This window comes from Monodelphis domestica, chromosome 6, assembly GCF_027887165.1.
Source record: "Monodelphis domestica isolate mMonDom1 chromosome 6, mMonDom1.pri, whole genome shotgun sequence".
In the NCBI taxonomy this organism is placed as follows: domain Eukaryota; kingdom Metazoa; phylum Chordata; class Mammalia; order Didelphimorphia; family Didelphidae; genus Monodelphis; species Monodelphis domestica.
The window spans coordinates 1,654,832-1,676,155 of NC_077232.1; the positions used below are offsets into that span (position 1 = coordinate 1,654,832).

The following is a 21,324-nucleotide window of genomic DNA, read 5'->3' on the forward strand; positions in this document are numbered from 1 at the left end:
TAGTAACTAAATCTGCTGATTTAGTATTGGGATGGCACTAACAATAATGTTAACAATAATGAAATCGAAGCATTGTTGCTAAGGCATAGAACATGGAAATTTTCTGACCAAAAACTCACAAGACATAAATTTACCTTGTTGGGCAATGAAAATATCACCTTAAAAGGCTGCACAATGCTGAATGCTGCCACGTTGCCTCCAAATATACCTGTTACAGGAGAACTATTATATAATTGTGAATTTTTAGTTTCCATGGCTGAAAAATCTCTAGAGTATCTCCTGAACACTCCTTTAGACAGCACAGATGTAGTCTTATTCACTGATAGTTCTTTCATGAGGAATGGCATACTTTACACTGGAGCTTCTTTAGTCACAGAATTTGCAACTTTGGGTTGCTTCATTGCCCTCAAATATAAGTGCTCAAGGTATAGAACTCAATAGATTTAAAACATGCCTATAATATTGCAACAATTTACATGGATTCTAGCAACTAACCACCAACCACCAATCCAACACACTCCATCCAGCCAACTTCCCTGCAATAATTGAACCTGTCAACAATTGATTTCCTTTGCTGACCTACTGACACTACACCTTTTATTTTATTATTTTGTTTTTGAATGCAATGGGGGTTAAGTGACTTGCCCAGTTTCACATAGCTGGGAAGTGTTTGAGGCTAGATTTGAACCTAGGACCTCCCTTCTCTAGCCCTGACTCTCAATTCACTGAGCCACCCAGCTGCCCCAACACTGGCCCTTTTATTTCTCAGGAAAACTGCAAAACTGATTTTCTGGCTTCGTATCATCCAGAAGATCATAAATCTAGTCTCCAATAGTCACAGACATATGTGGTTCTGTGCTATTTGGTGGTTGGAATGTCTCCATCACCTAAGCTAACACAGTAACATCAGAACAAAGCTCAAGCATTTCCTGTCCTTCCAAACACACATCTCCTTGAATTGCATGATATTCCCAGGATTTTACATCTTTATAAACTTCATCACATTTGCCACTCCCCTCATCGGCCCCTTTAACCTCTACCTTAGTTTCATTGTTCCCATTTTCAATCATGTTTTCCTTATCCATTTTACATCCTTCATTATTTTCCATTATTAACAGTCATTAGAATTTTCAACTATTTTTACATTACAATTTTCTTTTTCCTCACATTCATTAACATTAGTTTTATTTCCATTTGTTTTAATTACATTATTTACAGACTAATTAACTTTATTCTCATTACATTTAAAATCATTAACCTGAATTTAATACCATTGACCTGAAATCCATTTTCCATTGGTTCACCCAACACTTGAGAACCCCAGGTACATCTTCATAATGAACATGCTCCTTTGTTCTGATCTCCCTTTTTACCATTAACTACTACTGGCCCTTTTATATCCCCTTCTTAACTCCCTTCCTGTCTCTGGTGTCTACTTTCTTTCACTCTGGACTGGCTAATCCCTACAAATCTCTGGCAAAAGGACCTCCAGGTCCCCAGGTAACTTGGGAAAAGGATTAAGAATTAAGAATTCCCTTTATATGCCCAAGGAAATAGGATATAAAGCAGTTTATGTTTTGACAGTGGAGCAAAGATGATATGGTTATATATGTGGATGTGTAACTATCTTTTAGTGTTATTTTCTTTCAGAAGAAGAGATCAGACCTGAAATGAAAATGACTCCAAAAGAAGTGAACCTTTCTTTGGAATATAGTGACCAACAAAGATTCATGAGTAATGATCCGGATACATTCTGTATCAAATATCAAAATTCGTCCCTTATTAAAAATGAAAGAATGCACATTGAGAAAAAATCTAATGAATATAATCAGTTCAGAAAGGCTTTTATGCACAGGGACAGTCTTGCTGGACACTGGAGAATTCAGAGTGGGGAGAAACCTTATGAATACAAGCAGTATGGAAAGACATTCAGTCAGAGATCCAACTTTGATACACATCAGAGAATCCAGAGTGGGGAGAAACCTTATGAATGTAACCAGTGTGGAAAGATATTCAGACTTAGCTTTTCTTTTGCTATACATCAAAGAATCCACTATGGGGAGAAACGTTATGAATGCAAGGAATGTGGAAAGACATTCAGTCAGAGAGCCCACCTTGATACACATCAGAGAATCCACAGTGGAGAGAAACCTTATGAATGCAAGCAATGTGGAAAGACATTCAGTCAGAGAGCCCACCTTGATACACATCAGAGAATGCACAGTGGGGTGAAACCTTATGAATGCAAGCAATGTGGAAAGACATTTAGTTGTAGCTCTTATCTGCCTGTACATCAGAGAATTCACAGTGGAGAGAAACCTTATGAATGCAAGCAATGTGGAAAGACATTCAGTTGTAGCTCTTACCTGGCTGTACATCAGAGAATCCATAGTGGGGAGAAACCTTACAAATGCAAACAGTGTGGAAAGACATTTAGTCAGAGAGCCCACCTTGATACACATCAGAGAATCCACAGTGGGGAGAAACCTTATGATTGCAAGCAATGTGGAAAGACATTCAGTCAGAGATCCCACCTTGATAGACATCAGAGAATCCACAGTGGGTAGTAGCCTTATGAATGCAAGCAATGTGGAAAGACTCAGTTATAGCTCTTATCTGGCTATACATCAGAGAATCCACAGTGGGTAGGACCCTTATGAATGCAAGTAATGTGGAAAGACATTCAGTCATAAATCTGATCTTAAGAAACACCAGAACATCCACAGTGTGGAGAAACCTTATAAATGCAGGTTATTTTAAGAGACATTCATTTATTGCTTTCATCTTTCTCAACATTACAGAATATGGTATCCTGAGGAATTCTATGAATACAAATGTTAAAGAGATGTCCTTAATCTCTCCTGTGTCAATTGGCTGGAAAGGAAGAATTCTAAGAAAATCTGAACTGAGAGTCCGTGAACCAGAGTTGAAGATTCAATTACAAGGGAGACCAAAACTGAAGGGATGAAGTAGACTGCCTGATCTGAAAAGAATGAGGGTGGACAATTGATCAGTGAAGAAAGGAAGCATCTATAGAGAGCTGAGGATCCTTTGCCTCTGGGATTTCTTGAGAATAAGAGGTCTGTCTCTGAGGCAAGGAACTCCTGGTAGTAGGGCTTCATAGAAAATTGAATGAGTGTTGGCTGTCTATTATCTTAAGGAGTTACAGAGTTGGTGACAGATTTATAGACTAAAATAGATTAGGACTGGTGTACCAGGCAGAACCTGTACTGAGAATATCATTTTCAGAGAATTTTAAAAAGTATTAGGAATTTCAGGTCTATTTACATGGCATAGGATTAGCAATCTCTCTACTTCTATTTCTTTTTTAAATTTAACAAAGTTTATGTTGAACTACTTGCCTCACTTTTTTGAAATCTTTAATTTAGCCTTTACAAAATATGTGGTGAGCCAGTTAGGAATTTGATTAACATGTTATTAATCTGCTCCTAGATTTTCATAGGCAATTCAATATGGTGTTAAACGTTATGGCACATGTTGTGAAGGAGGAGGTTTCAGCCTAACTCAAACAAGTCCCACTCCCTGAGAGTACCGATGTGGCACAACTCCCACTTTCTAATTTTTTCAGGTTGTTATCATTTTGGGTAGTATTTTCTAATGTACCAAATTTACCAAATAATTTTCCTAGTTCTCTATAAGAATAGACAATGCAGTGAGAGATTTAATTGGCACTCAATTTGCATAGTTTGAAATAATTTGTATACCTTGAAGAATATATTTCACAAATGTCCCAAGAATTGTTTAACCTACTTAAACTACCTCTCACTCTAATTAACCCATTTCTCCTACTTCCTCCACCAATTCCATGGTGGCTCATGCAGAAACCCAAGAGAAAGAAACAAGAAATAGTAAAACCACAGGCCAACTCCCATTAAGAGAGGTACCATCCTTTTATCCTAAAAAAGAGTTAGTTACCACGACTTCAAAAACCATTTACCCCAGATGATATTGAGAGATTTAAGTGGAACACTCATTCTTTTGAGAATGTGCCCATAGTTATCAAAAGGCTGAAAAGTATATGTTGAAACTTTGATACCATCTGGATTAATTTTGAACATATTTTAGAGGATTTGCCAATAACAAGGGAGAAAGATATGGTGATCTTGCTTACTAGTGAGTCTTGGGGAAGAGGAGCAGTTCATTGGCTTCCAAAAGATGCCAAATATGATATTAACATTGAAGCCAACTACTCTAGTTTGTGTTAGGCTAGGTATTCTGTACTCAAAGCCATTAGGGCATGTTGTGACAGATTAGGTAGCCAGGACAAGGTTTGACAAACTCAGACAAAAGAGTGGTGAAAATCCTTCCCAGTTCATGGACATACTTATAGAACTGGGAGGGAGATATATACAATTTGACCAGAGAAAGGGTTGTTAGACAATTGAGAAGGCAGATTGTGAAATACGGTTGCAGAGTGGACTAGGACTATTTCAAAACCAGCTTTCATAGCTGGATGAATATGGATTTTGATTAATTGAGGAGAGCAGCATTTTATGTATATAATGGTCATGAAAAGAAAGATGACAATGATTGTTGTTTACTGGGAGTATTAATTGAGATAAAAGCGTTAAAGGGAAAGCTTTAAAAAAGAGATATGAATTATGGGGTAGCTATGGCCTTTTTGGAAGAATCTGCAAACCAAAGACCATCATGTTACTTATGTGGAAAAAGGGGACATTAATGTTAAATTGAAGAAGCTGTATTCAGTTATTTAATAATTTTAGACTCCTGGGTAAATGTGGTGGCAGTCTAGACATAGGGTTCTTCCTCTTCTCACACCTATTAATATAGACTACCTCTAAATACCAAAAAAACCAAATTCATATGAATATAGGGACTCTAAGTTGGGTGCAGCATTGAAAGTAAATGGAATTTGGGTGTTTCCACAATATAGGGGGGTGAGAAAGCTTCCACCAAAATGCAAGCTCACCAACTCTCCCCCACCCCACCTACAGAGTCAGAGTCAGAGCCAGCACAAGTTGGATTCAGTGAGTGAGTGAAGGGCACCTCTAGAGTGAGTGAGAGGCACCCTTGGTCCCTAGTAGCTGACTAACCACCAAAGACCTCCCCCTGAGAGCAGCTAGACCTGAGACCCCAACAGACCAAAGAGTGCAGACCTTGGGCACCTCTGGGGAAATAGAATAGAGCAGGCAACTAAACAGTAGAAGCTGCAGAGACTTGAGAGATGGCCTCATGCAAAAACTGCACTCCTTAGTTCCATACAGAGGGATCCTGCCCTCCTTACTCAGATTGCTGATGGAAAAGGAAAGGAAAAACCACCATAGTGATGGCAAATAGTGCCCAGGAAATACTATTTCCCAATACCAAGAAAAACCAAAAAAGGCTTTGACCCTGGAACATTCACAGAGGAAAAATCCAGAATATGAAGGAAGTAGCAGAAAAGGACCTACAAATAATGCATCCAAGCCTTCCAAAACATGGAAATTGGCAACACACTCTCAGAGAATTTAAATAATTGCTTGTCAAGAAGATGGAAGGATTCTAGCAAAAAGAGGGAGGTACTTCAAAAGGAAAATAAGCATTTAAAAGACAAATGCCCAATTGGAGAAACAGCTAGAAGCCACAAAAAGCAGGATAGATCAAAGAGAAAAAGAAAATCAGTCTTTAATGACCAGAATTTGGCAACGGGAAGACAATGATCTTGCAAAACAGAAAGAATTAATAAAGCAAAGTTAAAAGACTGACAAAATAGAAGAAAATATATCTCACTGAGAAGATGACAGTTCAGAAAAACAGCAAGGAGAGACAATTTGAGAACCATTGGTCTACCTGGAAACCCAGAAATAAACAAATCTTCACTTCATTCTACAAGAAATTATCCAAGAAAACTGCCCTGATATTCTTGAACAAGGGAGCAAAATAGACATTGAAAGAGTTCATAGATCATCCTCTGCACTACATCCTCAAGAGATAACCCCAAGGAATGTAATTGCCAAATTGAAGAGCTTCAAAGCTAAGGAGAAAATTTTACAAGAAGCCAAAAAGAAACAATTCAGATATCAAGGAGCACTAATCAGAATTATACAAGATCTGGCAGCTTCCACACTAAAGCACCACAATGCTTGGAATATGATATTCAGAAAGGCAAGAGAATTGAGTCTTCAACCGCGGATCACCTTTCCATCAAAACTGACTATATACTTCCAGGAGAAAGTGTGGGCATTCAACAAAATAGATTTCCATGTATTTGGAAGAAAAGACCAGAGCTTAGTGGAATGTTTGATATCCAAACACAAAAATGAAGAGAAACATGAAAAGGTAAATAAGAAAGAGAAGGGAAAGGGGAAAAAACTTTTTTTATTAATACTTTCTTTAAAGACTTCAATAAGATCAAATTGTTTATATTAATATACAGGAAAATGTTACTTGTGTCTCAAAAATTTTATTCACTATTATAGTAATTAAAAGAATTTTTCACAGGAATAGATTGGGGTAATAAGTAGAATAAGATGATATACAAAAGAAGAAAAAGGGAAGGGGGAATAGAAGATGGCACCAAGAGAAACATGAGGAAATAAGATAAATAGGATAATCTGTATCACACAAAGAGGCACATGGGAAGGGGAGGGGAAGAATACTATTATAAGAAGGATAGGAAGAGAGTGCTAATAGGTAATACTTGAACCTTACTCTCAGTGAAATCAGTTCTGAGAGGGAAGAGCATCTAGATCCATTGGGGTATCGAATTCTATCTTACCCTACAGGGAAAGTGAGAAGGGAAAACTAATGGGGTGGGAGTGGGGGAGGGAATATAAAAATGGAGGGAAAGAGAGGGGGGAAGAAACTTAACAGACCCTAAAAAATAAGGGGAAAAAAAGCGAGGGGGTGGAAAAGGAAGCATGTCAAATATTCAATAATTTTAAAAATAATGGAAATTTTAGGAACATCTAGTAACAACAACTATCCAAGAAACAAGAGAAATGATCATAGAAATTATTATTTCATAGATTTCATTAAATCATAGAAATGACAATTACAGGAACAATTACGTAAAAAAAATTCTAGATATTATGCTAATGATAGATCCAATAATTAAAATGAGGCAAATGAATATATCTGAAATGGGACTTGTCCATGCAGTAGCCATAATGTAAATCCTCCTCAACAACCGAAATCTGAGAGGTACACACGGGCCTTTCTGAAGGTTTGAGAGGGGAGAAATCACTCTGGAATCAAAGATTAAAACATTTGATTTTCCAGACAATGATATAATTACAACAGTCATCCCAATCCATCCTCCCTCAAATAGTAATGAACCACAGTAAGAATAATACAGATCTATATCTGTGGATCTAGTCAGATATCTAGCCCTACAAATTAGCTTCAACTTACATATACTGAATAAAGAAATAAAAGAGGTTGAGCCAGCAAAGGAGGGCAGAGAGGAAAGGGGAGAGGGGGTAGAGGGAAGGAGAAAACCAAAGAATTGAACAGTCATGCAGGCTTTTCAATACCACCATCAGTGCCAACCTGCAGTGATGGAAGGTCAAAGTCAGATAGAATGAGCAGTCATGGATTGTTGGGCTGTTACCAGCATCATTTCAGCATATCTTGGGAATGCTTTTTACAGGAAAACCACAAAATAATCCTTTTAACACAACTTATAACTTTAAAATAAATACCCATTTAATTTTAAACATTGGTATAAAACTTGGTTTAAACAATTATAAAAAGGAAAAATACCACCATATGTACCCTATTGTGCAATAAACCTCTCTCCTATACTCGCTTCACATTTAAGTCCAATGGCATTCCAATGTAATATCCGTTTCTAATGGTTATTTTGCCACATCTGGCATGGAGACAATACAGTCTCCTCTGAAAAACCCTGTATGCAGCTCTGTTAGTGTCCTAAAAGAACCTTAAAGCTGGGACTAGTAAAATCCACAGAAATTCACTCTTGCCTTTAAGAACTTTGAAAACTTAAAAAAAAAAAATAGGGCAGGAACTTAAATCTAAGACCAAATGTAGATGTCTGATTTGGTGGTTCTCAGTGAATGACAATGGGGAGTTTGGGGGGTATGGGGAGAAGTGGGATGGTCAGACATGGATTCTCTTGTTGGCTTTGATGCCTCTCACTAGGTTTCATCTTTCATATCCTGCAGCACTTCTTTATTCTCTTTTTCACCATCACCCTGTATATCTGAAGTCCATAGTGTCAGATTATCACGTAACAACTGCATTATAAGTGTCAAGTCCTCATCGCTTTCTTCACTCAGTGTATCGAGTTCTGCAATTGTAGCATCTAAATATGCTTTTGCCAACTTGCAGGCATGGTCAGGGGAAATAATAATTTCCTAGTATAATACCAAAAAGTTGTGAGCAAGACCTAAGCGGATGGGATGCATTGGTGGAAGTTCTGTCACTACAACATCACTAGAAGCTTTATAAACCATCAGGCTATTCTCTACAGCCTACTTCAAGTCATTTCCTGTGACAAATTCAGCCAGATAACTGTGGCAGTCTCCTTTTATTTCTATTATAATAGAATTTTTCTATTATAGAAATATTTCTATTATAATAGAAAACCTTTCCTTTCAGAACTTTGAAAACTGTTTAAGAAAACAACCTCGCCTACCTTCCCAGTCTGCTTACATTTTACATCCCTCTACCTGATCTATGATGCAGTGACACTGATATCCTTCCTGTTCCTCACACATGACACTCCATCTTTCCACCTCATGCCTTTGCATCGACTCTGCCCTATGCCTACAATGCTCTCCTTCCTCAGCTTCACCTCCTTGTTCTCCCAAATGGCTTCAAGACTCAGTTCAAATCTCACTTTCTGCAAGAAGTCTTTCTCAGTTGCCTCCACTTTAATGCCTTCCTTCTAAAATCATCTTTAATTTTTACTGCACGTAGCTGGTTCATCTATAAGTGTTGGCACACTGTCTTCCTCTTTAGATTGGGAGGTTCTCAAGCAAAGTGCTGTCTTTTTCTTTGTTTCTCCAATGCTTGGCAAAGTGTCTGGCACAAAGAACCAGCTAAATGAATATGTATTGCTGCTACTGCTGGTGATATTGTTTGATGGGGTGTTATTATTGGACTGATGGCATTTCTCTTTTTTAAGCTGGTTACCACTAAGGCTAGTTTTGGGTAGGGGAGGGGTATAGATGTATTTAAAAATGGAACTGATATAAAAGATAAAATTATAGTAAGTTTATCAAACTTTAAATTTTATTTTCCCTGTTATATAAAAATAATTTTTAATATTAAGTTATTTTTTTAAATTTTGTGTTCCAAATTTTCTTTCCTCATTTTTTTCTTCACCCCAGCCCACTGGCAAACAATCTGATATAGATTTTACACGTGCAATCACGTAAAAAATATTCCTCATTTGTCATTTTGTCGAAGAAGTAAAGAAGAAAGAACGTGATTAGAGTACATTTTGTTCTGCATTCAGACTGTATCAATTCTTTCTCTGGAGGCAGATGAAATTTTTCCTCAGGAGTCCCTGGCATTATCCTTGATCACTGCATTGCTGAGAATAACTAGGTTATTCAAACTTGTTCATCAGAATATAACATGGTCTTCTTGTTCTGCACATTTCACTTTGCATCACTTCATGTAAATCCAGATTTTTAGTCATCCTGCTCATCATTTCTTATACTAGCATAATAGTATCCCATCACAATCTGATACAATTTGTTCAGCCATTCCCCAATTGACGGGCATTCCCTCAATTTAAAATTCTTTGCTACTAGAAAAAGAGCTGTTACATTTTTGCACATATACATCCTGTTTCCTTTTTTAAAAAAATATCTTGAGAGGGGGACAGCTGGGTAGCTCAGTGGATTGAGAGTCTGGCCTAAAGACAGGAGGTCTTGGGTTCTGAAATAAGTATGTTTGGGAACTGATAGAAGGAAATAGGTTTGATTTAGGGTTTTGGATGATTACTGAACCCTCAAATAGTTTCCAATAGACTTTAGGCTCAGATGTTAGGCCTTACCTACAGTATGTCAATGGTAACAATCTGACTGCTTTCTCTCTTTTTTTAAACCCTTACCCTCTGTCTTAGAAATAATATTGTGTATTGGTTCTATGGCAGAAGAGTGGTATGGGCTAGGCAATGGGGGTGAAGTGACTTGCCCAGGGGCACACAGCTAGGATGTGTCTGAGGCCAGATTTGAGTCCAGGACCTACCATATCTAGGTCTGGCTCTCCATCTACTGAGCTACCCAGTTGCTGCACCCCCCCTGCCAACGGCTTTCACTTATTATCAACAGTAACTTGATTTATTTATCAAACACAGGATAGATTAATGATGGGAGCCATCAAATCCATACTGTCTGACACAGTCACAGGTGGAATCCAGGGACTTAAAGGTGGCCCCCACGAAGGATGGAAATACCCACTCAGACTCCCTTGTGTGACTCCTCTCTTACTATACTCCCTATTATTGAAATTGTTATGATTAATATTCTTACTCAGCCCCAGGGAAATATAGAAGAAGCTGGAGGGCTTTTAATAATTCCTCAGGAAAATCCCACCCTTACATGTAATGATATGGAAATTCCCCTTAAATTCACTTCTTAAATAATTGACAGATAGTGATTTAATGTTAAGGACTTTCTTGGTTATACTTGAAACAGATGTCCTGATATACTAAGAATCCAATTTCTCCAATAATGATAGGAGGACACCCACCTCATTCCCCCTAGGAATAAGCCCCCAACAAAACTGTACTTAGATCCAACACTCCCATATACAAGAGCTTAGGGATGACAAGTTTCCCTGATCCGGTATATTTGCCCTTCATGGAAAGACTGGTACATTCTATTCCACCAGATTGTTTAACCCTGTAGGCTAGGCAACATGTCAAGGATATCTTAGCAAAACATTGGAGAATGAAAGATTGTTATTGGTATAATACTAAAATTGGTTCACTTGATTGTATCCTTGGAAGTGTGAAACTGGGTTATGTTGGTTGTATCTTTTGAAGTCTGATTGATTGTGTAATTGATTAGTGTAATGAATAATTATTCTGGCTTAACCACATGTCTGGCATTTCACTGGTCAATGAGGACTTGACCTCTAGGAGAGCAGCCCCATGACGAGAACACAAATATTTTCTGCAAAGCTTTGCATCTTTTGTCAAAATTTATGGAATCAAAGAATATAGTGCCAACCAAATGATTTATTAAAAGTTAATGTATGACTTGTATGTGTAATCATTGAGTGTATAAAAAATAAATATGTGCAATCCAAGAGGAGAGCAGTTCTTCTGCAATGCTTGTGTAAGAGAGAGAAATAGATCCAGCATACAAAAGAGCAACTCAAGCATGGGAAAGGCAAGGAGAACAGAGGATTCCAGAAAGGAACACAGAAGAGCTGAGGAGAAAACTGCCAGATCAACTCGCTTCTCTTTGGGAATTCCCCTAGAGTGCTTGGTTTAAGAGAAACTTCTGAGACAGAAGACTTTCTGAGCATTGACCACCTCCCAGTGAACCCAAACCCCTTGGATCCAGCTGAAGATAAAGGAGTGGATGGGACTTTATTAGAAAGCCATCCACCCAAAGAAGATTTCTCTCCATTCCCTAAATTGTCGAACTTCATGCTACAACTAGGGTAGATAGAAGTCAGGACAGATCACACAACTGACCAATGAGGGTCAGGCAGACAGCCTGAACCCATAGGATTTGGGGAGAGGGGGGTAAGTTGTTAGCTTTTGCGGATTTCCAACTTCCCAAATTCTACAATCCTACTTTCCCTGTCTTGTGTGTCCTTTTAAAATAAAAGTTATTCCCTTTACATCAAGTTGCCTGTTTCATAATATCCAAGAAGAGGGCTGAAGCTTTGGGAGGAAAGCTACACTTTCTCAAGGGGAAGAGAGTCAGCTTCAGTCCTTGACTCTATAATTGATCCAATCCCTGAAGGGACATATTCTGTCCCTCTAAAAGACAACTTCTGCTGTCTTCACTAGGGGAAGAGAGGGGAGGATCATCTATCACCTTTCTCCATCTTCTGGCTCCATCCCACCTCTCTCACTCTCTGGTCTCAAAGGTAAATGTAGTGGGTGACTCCATTCTAGCATCCATTACACCTGGTAGCAGGCAAAAGCTTTAACTGTCTCATCACCTTTCTCATGTCCACCGATGCTGTCCTCCTGGAAGGGATCCCTGAACCACGAGAAGACTGGACCCCCGCAGATTAATGGAAGGTAGTTGGGTCTACACTCATTACCTAAAGATAATTGTAGTTATCTAAATCCTGACTGGCCGGTGCAATAAAAATAGAAACAGCATACTGTCAGGTGAAGATGGCTAGAGGCCAGAGGTCTGAGCCAAGTTTGGTCGAGCTCATTTTTAGGATAGAGTTGCTGGGTCTCTGCTGTTCTAGAGAGATAGATTAGGAAGAAAGGGGAAGGGAGGATTAGGGGATGAGTGAGGTCTGACAGGGAGAGGAGCTGAAGTGTTCAAGTTTTGGTTTGAGTTAGAATGAGGAAAATCCTCACAGTCCAGGTGGGATGTGTAAACCTTAAAATTCCTTAGACTTATAAATGTTGGAAATTTCACCATTGGGGAATTTCATACTTGAAAAATTCCCTATTGATAGTGGGTCTTGGCTATTGGAATGTGAACCCCATTGGCATGAGAGTTTCCTCCTCCCTTCTTAAGATTACTTTAGGACAGAAACCTTTTGCTGAACAATGGAAAGGACTTTGACCTATGCTTAAGCATAGAACAGGAATTTCTTTGAGTCATGATTGATTTTAGAATTGATACAATGGAGATACTTGGAATCAATCTCCACCCTACTCAGTCCTAACAGGATTGAGGAAGGGCTGCAGCATAGATCAAAATTTAATTATTCCAATCTCTACCCTACTCAGGTTAACAGGATTTAGGAAGGGCTGTAGCAAAGGATCAAAGATTTAATTATTTGAAAATATGACCTTCAACAGACATGTGCAAAGCCAGAGACCTCTGGGCATTCCTGGGTTAAGCTAGAGCCTCCATTGGCACAGGGAAATTGATGGACAGTGATTGGTAGATGTGAGAACTGAGGGGAGGGAACTTGGATGGTTTCCTTAAAGAGAGAGGGGTCTGAAGACTCAGGGTGGTGAGTTGAGGAGTTGGTCGGAGTGGTTGGAGTGTGCTCTGAGAAGCTTGCTCTGAAGGAAGCTGAAGGTGGGGGCCCCTGAGACTGTTTCTCCATTTTGGTCACGTGAGTAATAGGGACTGATCTCTTTTCTTTGCCCCAGCTATCTAAGGGCTTGGGCCTTTTGGCCCAGCCTAAACAGAAGGGGTATTTAAGCCCTATTCCCTTCTCTCCCTTTTCTCTCTCTCTATCTCTAATTCCTTTCTTCCTCCTATTGTAATTAAACTCCATAAAAGATTGACTGCTGACTTGAGTTTTCATTTAGGAATTACATAGCTGAATTCCTTGGCGACCTTAAATTAATATATATCAGTCTTTAAAAGTGATTTCCTTGTCACAGATGATAGGGTGTGTTTCTTGCTAGAGGGTTCAGGAAAAGGAACTAAATGATTTAAACCAGAATGGTCTGGTTCCAAAGAAAGAATGGTTTCTCTACTGGAGGGAATGGTTGATTTATCAGCATGATATACAAACAAGAGCCAGTATTTATAATCTTTGTGATCATTATTTTTCATGGCTAACTTCAAATCTTTTAAGATGTTGAAATCAAAAGAGCCATATTTTGGCCATGAAAAAGATTTTTCCATCGAGGCTTTGCACAGCTTTCTAGCTTTTTTTTTTTGGTCATCCAATTCTCATGAAAATTAGGATCACCACAAGAATTAAAAATTTATGCAGGGGAGAATCTGGAGGAATATTTCCTGGTTTTCCTTGATTTGTTGCAGTATTTTCCATAGTGTCTAAACTGTCTTTATCTGCCTATTTAAGCTAGTTTGAGTATGTCTAAATGGTCAGTTTATACAGTCTAAATGGACAGTTTATAGAATGAAAAGTTCCTAAAACAAAAATGGAGACACAAATTTCTTCAGTGTTATTGTGGAAGGCAATAAGAATAGGTTTAAAACATAAGCTAATATAAGGAACTAAGTTGTTGCGCAGCAATAGTACTGATACTGAATGTATATTATAATTATTGTTAGTAATAGCAAATGTAGTTGTTTAATAATATACTAAGCTCTTTGTTAATAAAATTGTTCTGTAGATATGAGGTAATGTTATTTTCAATGGATGCACTGTGCCCAATTAAGTTGGAAGACTTCTTCTCAACTGTAAAAGGGAATTCTTAATCCCTTTCGCTAATTTAACTGGCGACCTGGAGTTCCTTTTATCATAGACATATGTACGGATTAACCAGCCCTCAGTGAAAGGAATTAGAAACCAGAGAGACAAGAAGTGAGGGAAGAAGGGGATATAAAGGCGCCAGCATCAGTTGGTCAGGAGAGGATGTCAGTTGCTGACAGGTGCTGGCAGTTGAGACAAAGTTGGCTGCTGGGAGTGTATTGGGTTGGTGTTTGGTGTTTGCTGACAGACCCATTTGTGTTTGGATTAAACAGTGATTGGGTTTGTTTCGTTTGTGTGGATTGGGTTGGAACTTTGTGGGATAGTTGTTATTATTGGTAGATATAGGCACTCTACATAGTTTTAGGGTTGGTAGTTAAGTATTGGGCAGTTTCTCTACCTCTTTCCTATATTTCCTTCCTTTAGTATATTGATTTTACTTTTACTTCTTCTACTATCTCTGTTTTAATAAAACTAAACTGTTAATTGTTAAAAGCTGCTAGAAGCTTTCTTTTCTCTGGTCTAAAATGATAATATTAATTTACACCTCTACTATATTCTCATTAAAGCTTAAGTTATTAAAAGCTGCTTTTATTTTTGTCAAGCCCTAATTTAACCCCTACTTTTTAGTTGATGAACCAGCCAGCAGTTTGACTAATCTTTTTAAAATCTTTTGATCATTTCCCTTACTTTTTGCTGAAACTATCCCTCCTATGTCAAGTTCATAGCAGTTAATTCTGTTACAGCTATTGATTCTTTATGTTAAACAGCTTCATCTACTGACAGTAAGTAGAACTGCAGAGAAAATTAACAATGAAATTAAATGTGATGTTTATTAGGCTAGTTCAAATTGGGATGCTGTTTCTTATCTATTTAAATGTTCATTATCCAACAGGATATTTCACAGTGGCTTTATATATCATTGTTTTTAATCGTACTTACAGTGATAGGAGGCTTGGTGATCATCCTAGATCTCAGGAAGAAAGACATTGTTTTGTTTTGTTTTGTTTTGCCACAAAGCTGAACTAAAAGCTCACCTTGAAGCAAAACTAGAAAATAACTTGAGTGACCTTGAAAAGAAGCTGGAGGACAGTCTAGGGGATCTCAAGGCTTAAATAAAAAGTATTGAGTAAAGGTTGAGAAATCCCCAAAGGAAGAAGAGAGGTTTATTATCCCTTAACACTCTTTCATCATTAGAACCAATTCAGTTTCTGTGCAGTCCTGCTCTATGCATTTCTGCTCATACTCAAATCAACTCAACTCCTCATCCTGTTCTATCTCTAAATCTATTTAAACTCCTACTCATCCTGTTCTAACTATCTCCAAGTCTACCTAAACCTATGCTATTGTGACCCAAACCCTTCCCACCTGACTTATTTCCCCACTTACACCCATTACCTGCTCTATGGCAACCCAAACATCAAGCCAAGAAGCAGAAACCAAAAATAATTAAGTTACAAGACTAGTCCCCTTAAAAGAAGTATCCATCTATAATAAGAGTGGAGATGTAATTTTGCTAGGGTTTCATACACTATTCACCCCCCAACATATTGAGAGATTTAAGCAAAATACTCCTTTTGAGGATAAGTCAATTCTGATTGTTAAAAATCTAGAGGTCGTTTATTGCACATAAGATCCTGGATGGATTGATATTGAAAATTTGCTCCAAGCTTTTTTGACAGAGAGAAAAATAAAATCATCTCTTGTCAATCAGGCTCAGGGAAGGAGAACAGTTCACTGACTTCTGCAAGACCCCAAATGGAACCGTGACAATGAGCAAGATTACATAAGACTATGTCAGGCTAAAGAGGCATTATTAACCACAAAGAGAACTCACTCTGATAGGCCTGGTACATGGACCAAATTTTAAAATCTTGAAGAAAAACCCGATGAAAATCCGTCCCAATTAATGGATAGACTTATTGAGTTGGGAGTTAGATATATAGACCTGGATTTTGCCAGAGAAAGGGATGTCAGATAAGGAGACAGTTTGTGAAAAACTGTTATAAAGTGAACTGGTAGGTACCTAGACCTTAATATTTCTACAAAAAGTGGTATTATACATATAAAAATACATTTTTAAACAAATGCACTACAGTATTCCAAGATTATTTTAAAACAAATTGCCCAAAGGGGCCTGAACTGGACATTGATGAGTTAAGGTGAACTGTTGTTTATGTCAGAGATAGGGGGAGCCAGGATGATAGACAACCTGAGTAACTTGACTTAAAAGATTGCACATGTAGTGTGGTTCAAGGAAGTCCTGCATCTTAACATATGTCAAGGGCCTCAACCTCAATTTGCACACTAGTTTCAAGTACTTTTGGACTGGCATAGAAGTTCAACAATCCTCCCTGGTTTGGATTTGGTCCTTTTTGACTGTGTGCTACTTGGAATTGTATAGTGGCTATTTTGTTCCCTTCTCTTAGAATCAGACATAATCATTAAACAAAGTCCCATAACATTCATCAATAAATGGCAGGTTTTCATAGTTGAAAGCTTTTGGGGTATGTATATTACTAGGGCTAATAGATACTGTAAACTTTATCCTTCAAGTAAAAGAAAAACATTAATACGGATTTCATGTACTTCAAGTATCACCGTTAGGAAAAAAGAAAGAAAAAAAATTAAATATCCTATTGCAACCATAAAGTGAAAAAAATTATGAAAAAAATCTTAATTTTACAATTCACATTCCATATGACAATGTGTTAGCCAAGCAGTGGCACAACACAAAAGGTGCTCACTCAAAAATGAAATGTATATCACTCTTAACTTGGTCAGGATCCACAGTGTGAGTGTACATTATTTTTTCACCAGGTAAAAGTCTTTTAAAAACAGTAGTACAATAACTAATACAGTTTCTAAAAAGTACCAAAATCTCCAAAATTATAAGGGTCCATTTATGGCAATAGCAAACAAACCCACTATCTTTAAGGATTTACATGACTTGGCTGTATGACATGTAAAAACCTTTGAAATCATGAATAATTGTCACAAGTTATACAGATTTAACCAATCTTTTAACTTTGGCAAAGATATTAACAAAGTCTATTATCACCATCATTCCAAAATTTGGTGGGAGAGAAAACCCAGAAAAACCTCTGTACTGGTGATCAAGAATTACAAAATATAATAAATCCATTTCAAAGCTATTAGGCTTCCCTAGAAAAGTCATTCTCAACTATTGGATGAGATTATAATATATCACAGGTTAACTAAGCCACTTGGGCACCTCCTAACAGTGTGACAGAACTTTACTCAGTATTTCCCACCCATTTTCATGTGAATCCAAGGACTAAAAAGTGAAAATCACTACAGATATGTCATCCGTTATATTTACAACAAATGCAGAGATGGGAAAATACAACAATGCCATTGTACTCTACTTCAGCTACAAATAGACCCATACCTCTTGTTATAAACAACTCAAGAGTATAAAAATGGAGATTTTGAACCCTAGCCTTCAATCCCCAGAAGTCCTTGGTATTTCCCAGAATTCCCTATGATCTCACCTGTGTCTCCACATGGGCAAGATCACAATTAGTATTTAACTGGCAGTAACGCCTCTCATGCTCTCTTCTCTTCTCTGTCATTGCAATGATGTAGTAAGTAAGCTAAGTGCAGGGATTTTGAATGGGCTAATCAGTCATGGGCATGTGGTTATTATTTTGTATCCTTGATTCTAGTAATCCTTAATAAACCTCATAAAATATAATATTTTTACTACTAGATACTAATTTAATTTTTATAGTTAATGGCAACCATAAGTCGGAAGAGAACTTCTCAATTTTTTTAAGATAGCCTAGATAAGTTTTTAAAGCCACATTTCTCCTGCCAAGGCTTTTCAGCAAAGCTGATTCTGATTCAGCTCGCTCCTGCTGCCTGCTTCTGTGCTCCATCCACGCTTGCCCCCAGTCATCCGTTCTGGACCTGCTTGACCCAGATTGCTCTCCCGGTCCCACCCTGCCCTGGCCCAGCCCCAACTGATCTCTAGTCTCCGAGCCAGATCGCCCCAGGCCAGCCCCAGGACCCAGGCTGCTGGTAGCTGCCTCTGTGTCTTCGGAATCATAAACCAACTGGTAAAAATTGGGGTGTTCTTTCCTTAGGCAACAATTGGCCTCCATGTGGCAGGGGACCTCAGGTGGGTGAAATGAGAAGGAAGAGACTTTTCCAAACAGCAAGTTGATTAAAAGTATGGCATATCTATGAGAGAGACATGCATTTCCTATGTCAAAGGATGTTTTTTGAGTGCACTGATCCTTTTACTTACCTTATCTGAGATTGAGGGGAGAAATTCATCTCCCTGCATCTCTTTGCCATTAGGGCCTGCCCAATTTGAGATTCCTAAAACCCATGTTCACCCTTGCTGTGGGATATTTGTCAGTACTGACAAAAGGTATCTCAATGGATTAAAAAAAAAAACCCACAACAACAACAATGAACTTTAAAGAGACTGGAGGTTATATTTTTAAGGCTTTCCAGACTCCAATGTTTTGTAAAAAAATCTCTTTATTTTATTGCATTTTGTATTGTTTTGTTTAAGATTTAATTTTTTTTTGCTTTTATGTTCATATATTAATGTATTCAATACTATTCTGGTACACTGAATCATTTTAATGTACTGGGTTTTAACTGCTGTTATATTCTGTTGCTTTCCCCTATAACTATACTGAACAAATAAGCCTATACAAAAAACAGCCTTTTTTATATTTTGGCTTTGTAAATTGTCACATAGAGGATGGATGGACTTCATCAAAACTGGTTAAAATTGTGTAACAACCTTTGGAAATTTAATGAGCTAAATATCTCAAATTGATTTTAAGGAGTCTTTAGACATGATTTTTAGATTTTTTTCAACTACTCTGATCATTTTGCCTGCCTCTAACAGGAGGTAAGGTCCATTTTAGTAGCTGAAGTGAAATACAATTATAATCCCCACCTCTCACATTTATAAAAATGTGAATGGATGGGACATCACAGTCTCATACCAAAGGAGCTGGGAAGTTAATCCCAGGGCATGGCTCCCCTGGATGGCTCCCCAAAAGGGAGCATCTCTCATTTATAACTCTTCAGCTCATGTTACTTCCACCAGAACAATCTAGATTTCTTGATGATGTTCTAGACCCAAATAAGTTTTACTAAGTTTAAAAAAGTTTAAAAATGTATTTGCCAAGGTTGAAAGATTTGCTACATCTGTAAAAATTGTGACAAATATCCATCAGCCCATAGGTTTTTTTTTAATGTCATATAGAAACTCATGTTAAATATGGTAGTGGGTTTGTTTGCTATTGTAATTAACTGGTCTATAGGGGATTTTGGTACTTTTTAAATGTGCATTTCCTATTGCACTACTGTTCTTTATTAAAAAAAAAACTGTTACTTTGTGAAATTCATTTGCATGTACTCACAGTGGATCATGGCCAGGTATGAAGAGGAAATGGATCTCATTTTTGGTAAGAAACCTTGTATTCTACATTTCCTTAGCTGACACAGTGTGTCAATGATGATAAGCTATATATTTTTTATTTTTAAAAATTCTTCTATTATATTTTTCTTGCATGTGCAATATACTATTTCAGTTTTTTATTTTGTCTTTTCTTTTTATATTTGAAGCTCATGTCACCAGTATTAAGATTTTCTTTAACTTTTTTTTTATTTTGCAGTATTATAAGTTTAAAATATAAAATATATTTGCTATAATGTCAATGCATTCCCCCAAAGCTTGAGACTATAGAAATGATGCCGTTGATTGTTTAAAAAATTGTGGGACTTTGCTTATTGATTCTATCTGATTCTAGGATAAGAGAATACAAAAAGAGCCATTGCACAGTGCCAAAGAAGCACAAAGCTGAACTGCATAGTGCCAATTGAGCACAAGGTCAAAGAGACCAACCAATCCATGGGATTGATGAAAATTTTGAGCCATGACAAGAGGACTTGAACATGTTTGGGGTTCGAGGTTGTGGCTGTTTAACATGTGTTAAAGGCAGGTCTTCCTTGTTCCACATTCTATCAAGTATCTCAAATTTGTCTCCTACCTGGCTCCTATAATTTAATCCCTTTTCTGTCTTTCATAGTGTGGCAACTTTCTATGGTCCTGGCTACTGATTGGGTAAATGCTTAACTGCTTATATCATTTTAATTGGGCTCTGATTCAAGGACCTGCTATAGATTTATTTTTCCTTTACTTAGAATTTTTATACATAAGATTTTGATAGTCTATATTTCATCCAGGAATTATATTTTTTCATTTGGATTTTTTTTTTGATGTTTTTGATTTCTCTTGCCAATTGATTCATATATACCTCATAACTCAGCCATGCATCCCTAAATGATCCCTGTGGTTTTCAATCACCCTCGTTGGGGGGGGATGTAAAAATTATTATTATTTTAAATTGCAAAGTTTAAATTCCTTTTGAGAGTAATTTTAGGTTAAGAAACATGCAACCTCTCCAAATCCAGAAAGTGAACTTTTTGGAGAAGACACCATTAAGATGCCTCCACAGACCACAAGCTGCACCAGAAGATCCAGAGTGAACTTTGGGATGTGGTGATTTGAACTGTGTGGGTTTAAATGCATTTGTTTTGTATGTATACTCTCATGCCAAAGGGGACTTCCCCCTAACTGGCTTTTTTTTCAATGCGCCTAGAAATCTTTGGTTTTGTTCTTTTTTCCTCTTATCCTCAAATTATTGTAATTTCCTAGCTGGTATGTTTACAAGACCCATCAGAGAGACTAGTCTTCCTTGGGCCTCAGGGGGAATATAAAAATAGAGATTTTGAACCCTAGACTTCAATCCCCAGAAGTCCTTGTTATTTCCCAGAATTCCCTATAATCTCACCTGAGTCTCCACCTGGGCGAGATCACAATTAGTATTTAACTGACAGTAACGCCTCCCACTGCCATTGCAATGATGCAGTAAGTAAGCTAAGCATTGGGATTTTGAATGGGCTAATCAGCCATGGGCACATGGTTATTATTTTGTATCCTTGATTCTAATAATCCTTAATAAACCTCAAAAAATAATATATTTTTATTATTAGATATGTAATTTAATT

The 21,324-nt window shown here is 37.5% G+C and overlaps 1 protein-coding gene across 4 annotated transcripts in view; it reads left to right on the plus strand.

Annotated features, from left to right (window-relative positions):
• Nucleotides 1–11,793, plus strand: part of LOC130454904 (zinc finger protein 239-like) — a 30,422-nt gene extending 18,629 nt beyond the window's left edge. For all 4 annotated transcript variants that reach the window (XR_008912675.1, XM_056801132.1, XM_056801131.1 and 1 more), the window contains one exon: nucleotides 1,651–11,793. Coding sequence is in view for 3 of the 4 variants with exons in the window: in XM_056801132.1 (XP_056657110.1) it covers nucleotides 1,651–2,567 (917 nt within the window). In the remaining variant the exon portion in view is untranslated. The remainder of the gene's footprint in view (nucleotides 1–1,650) is intronic.
• Nucleotides 11,794–21,324: the final 9,531 nt, after the last annotated feature.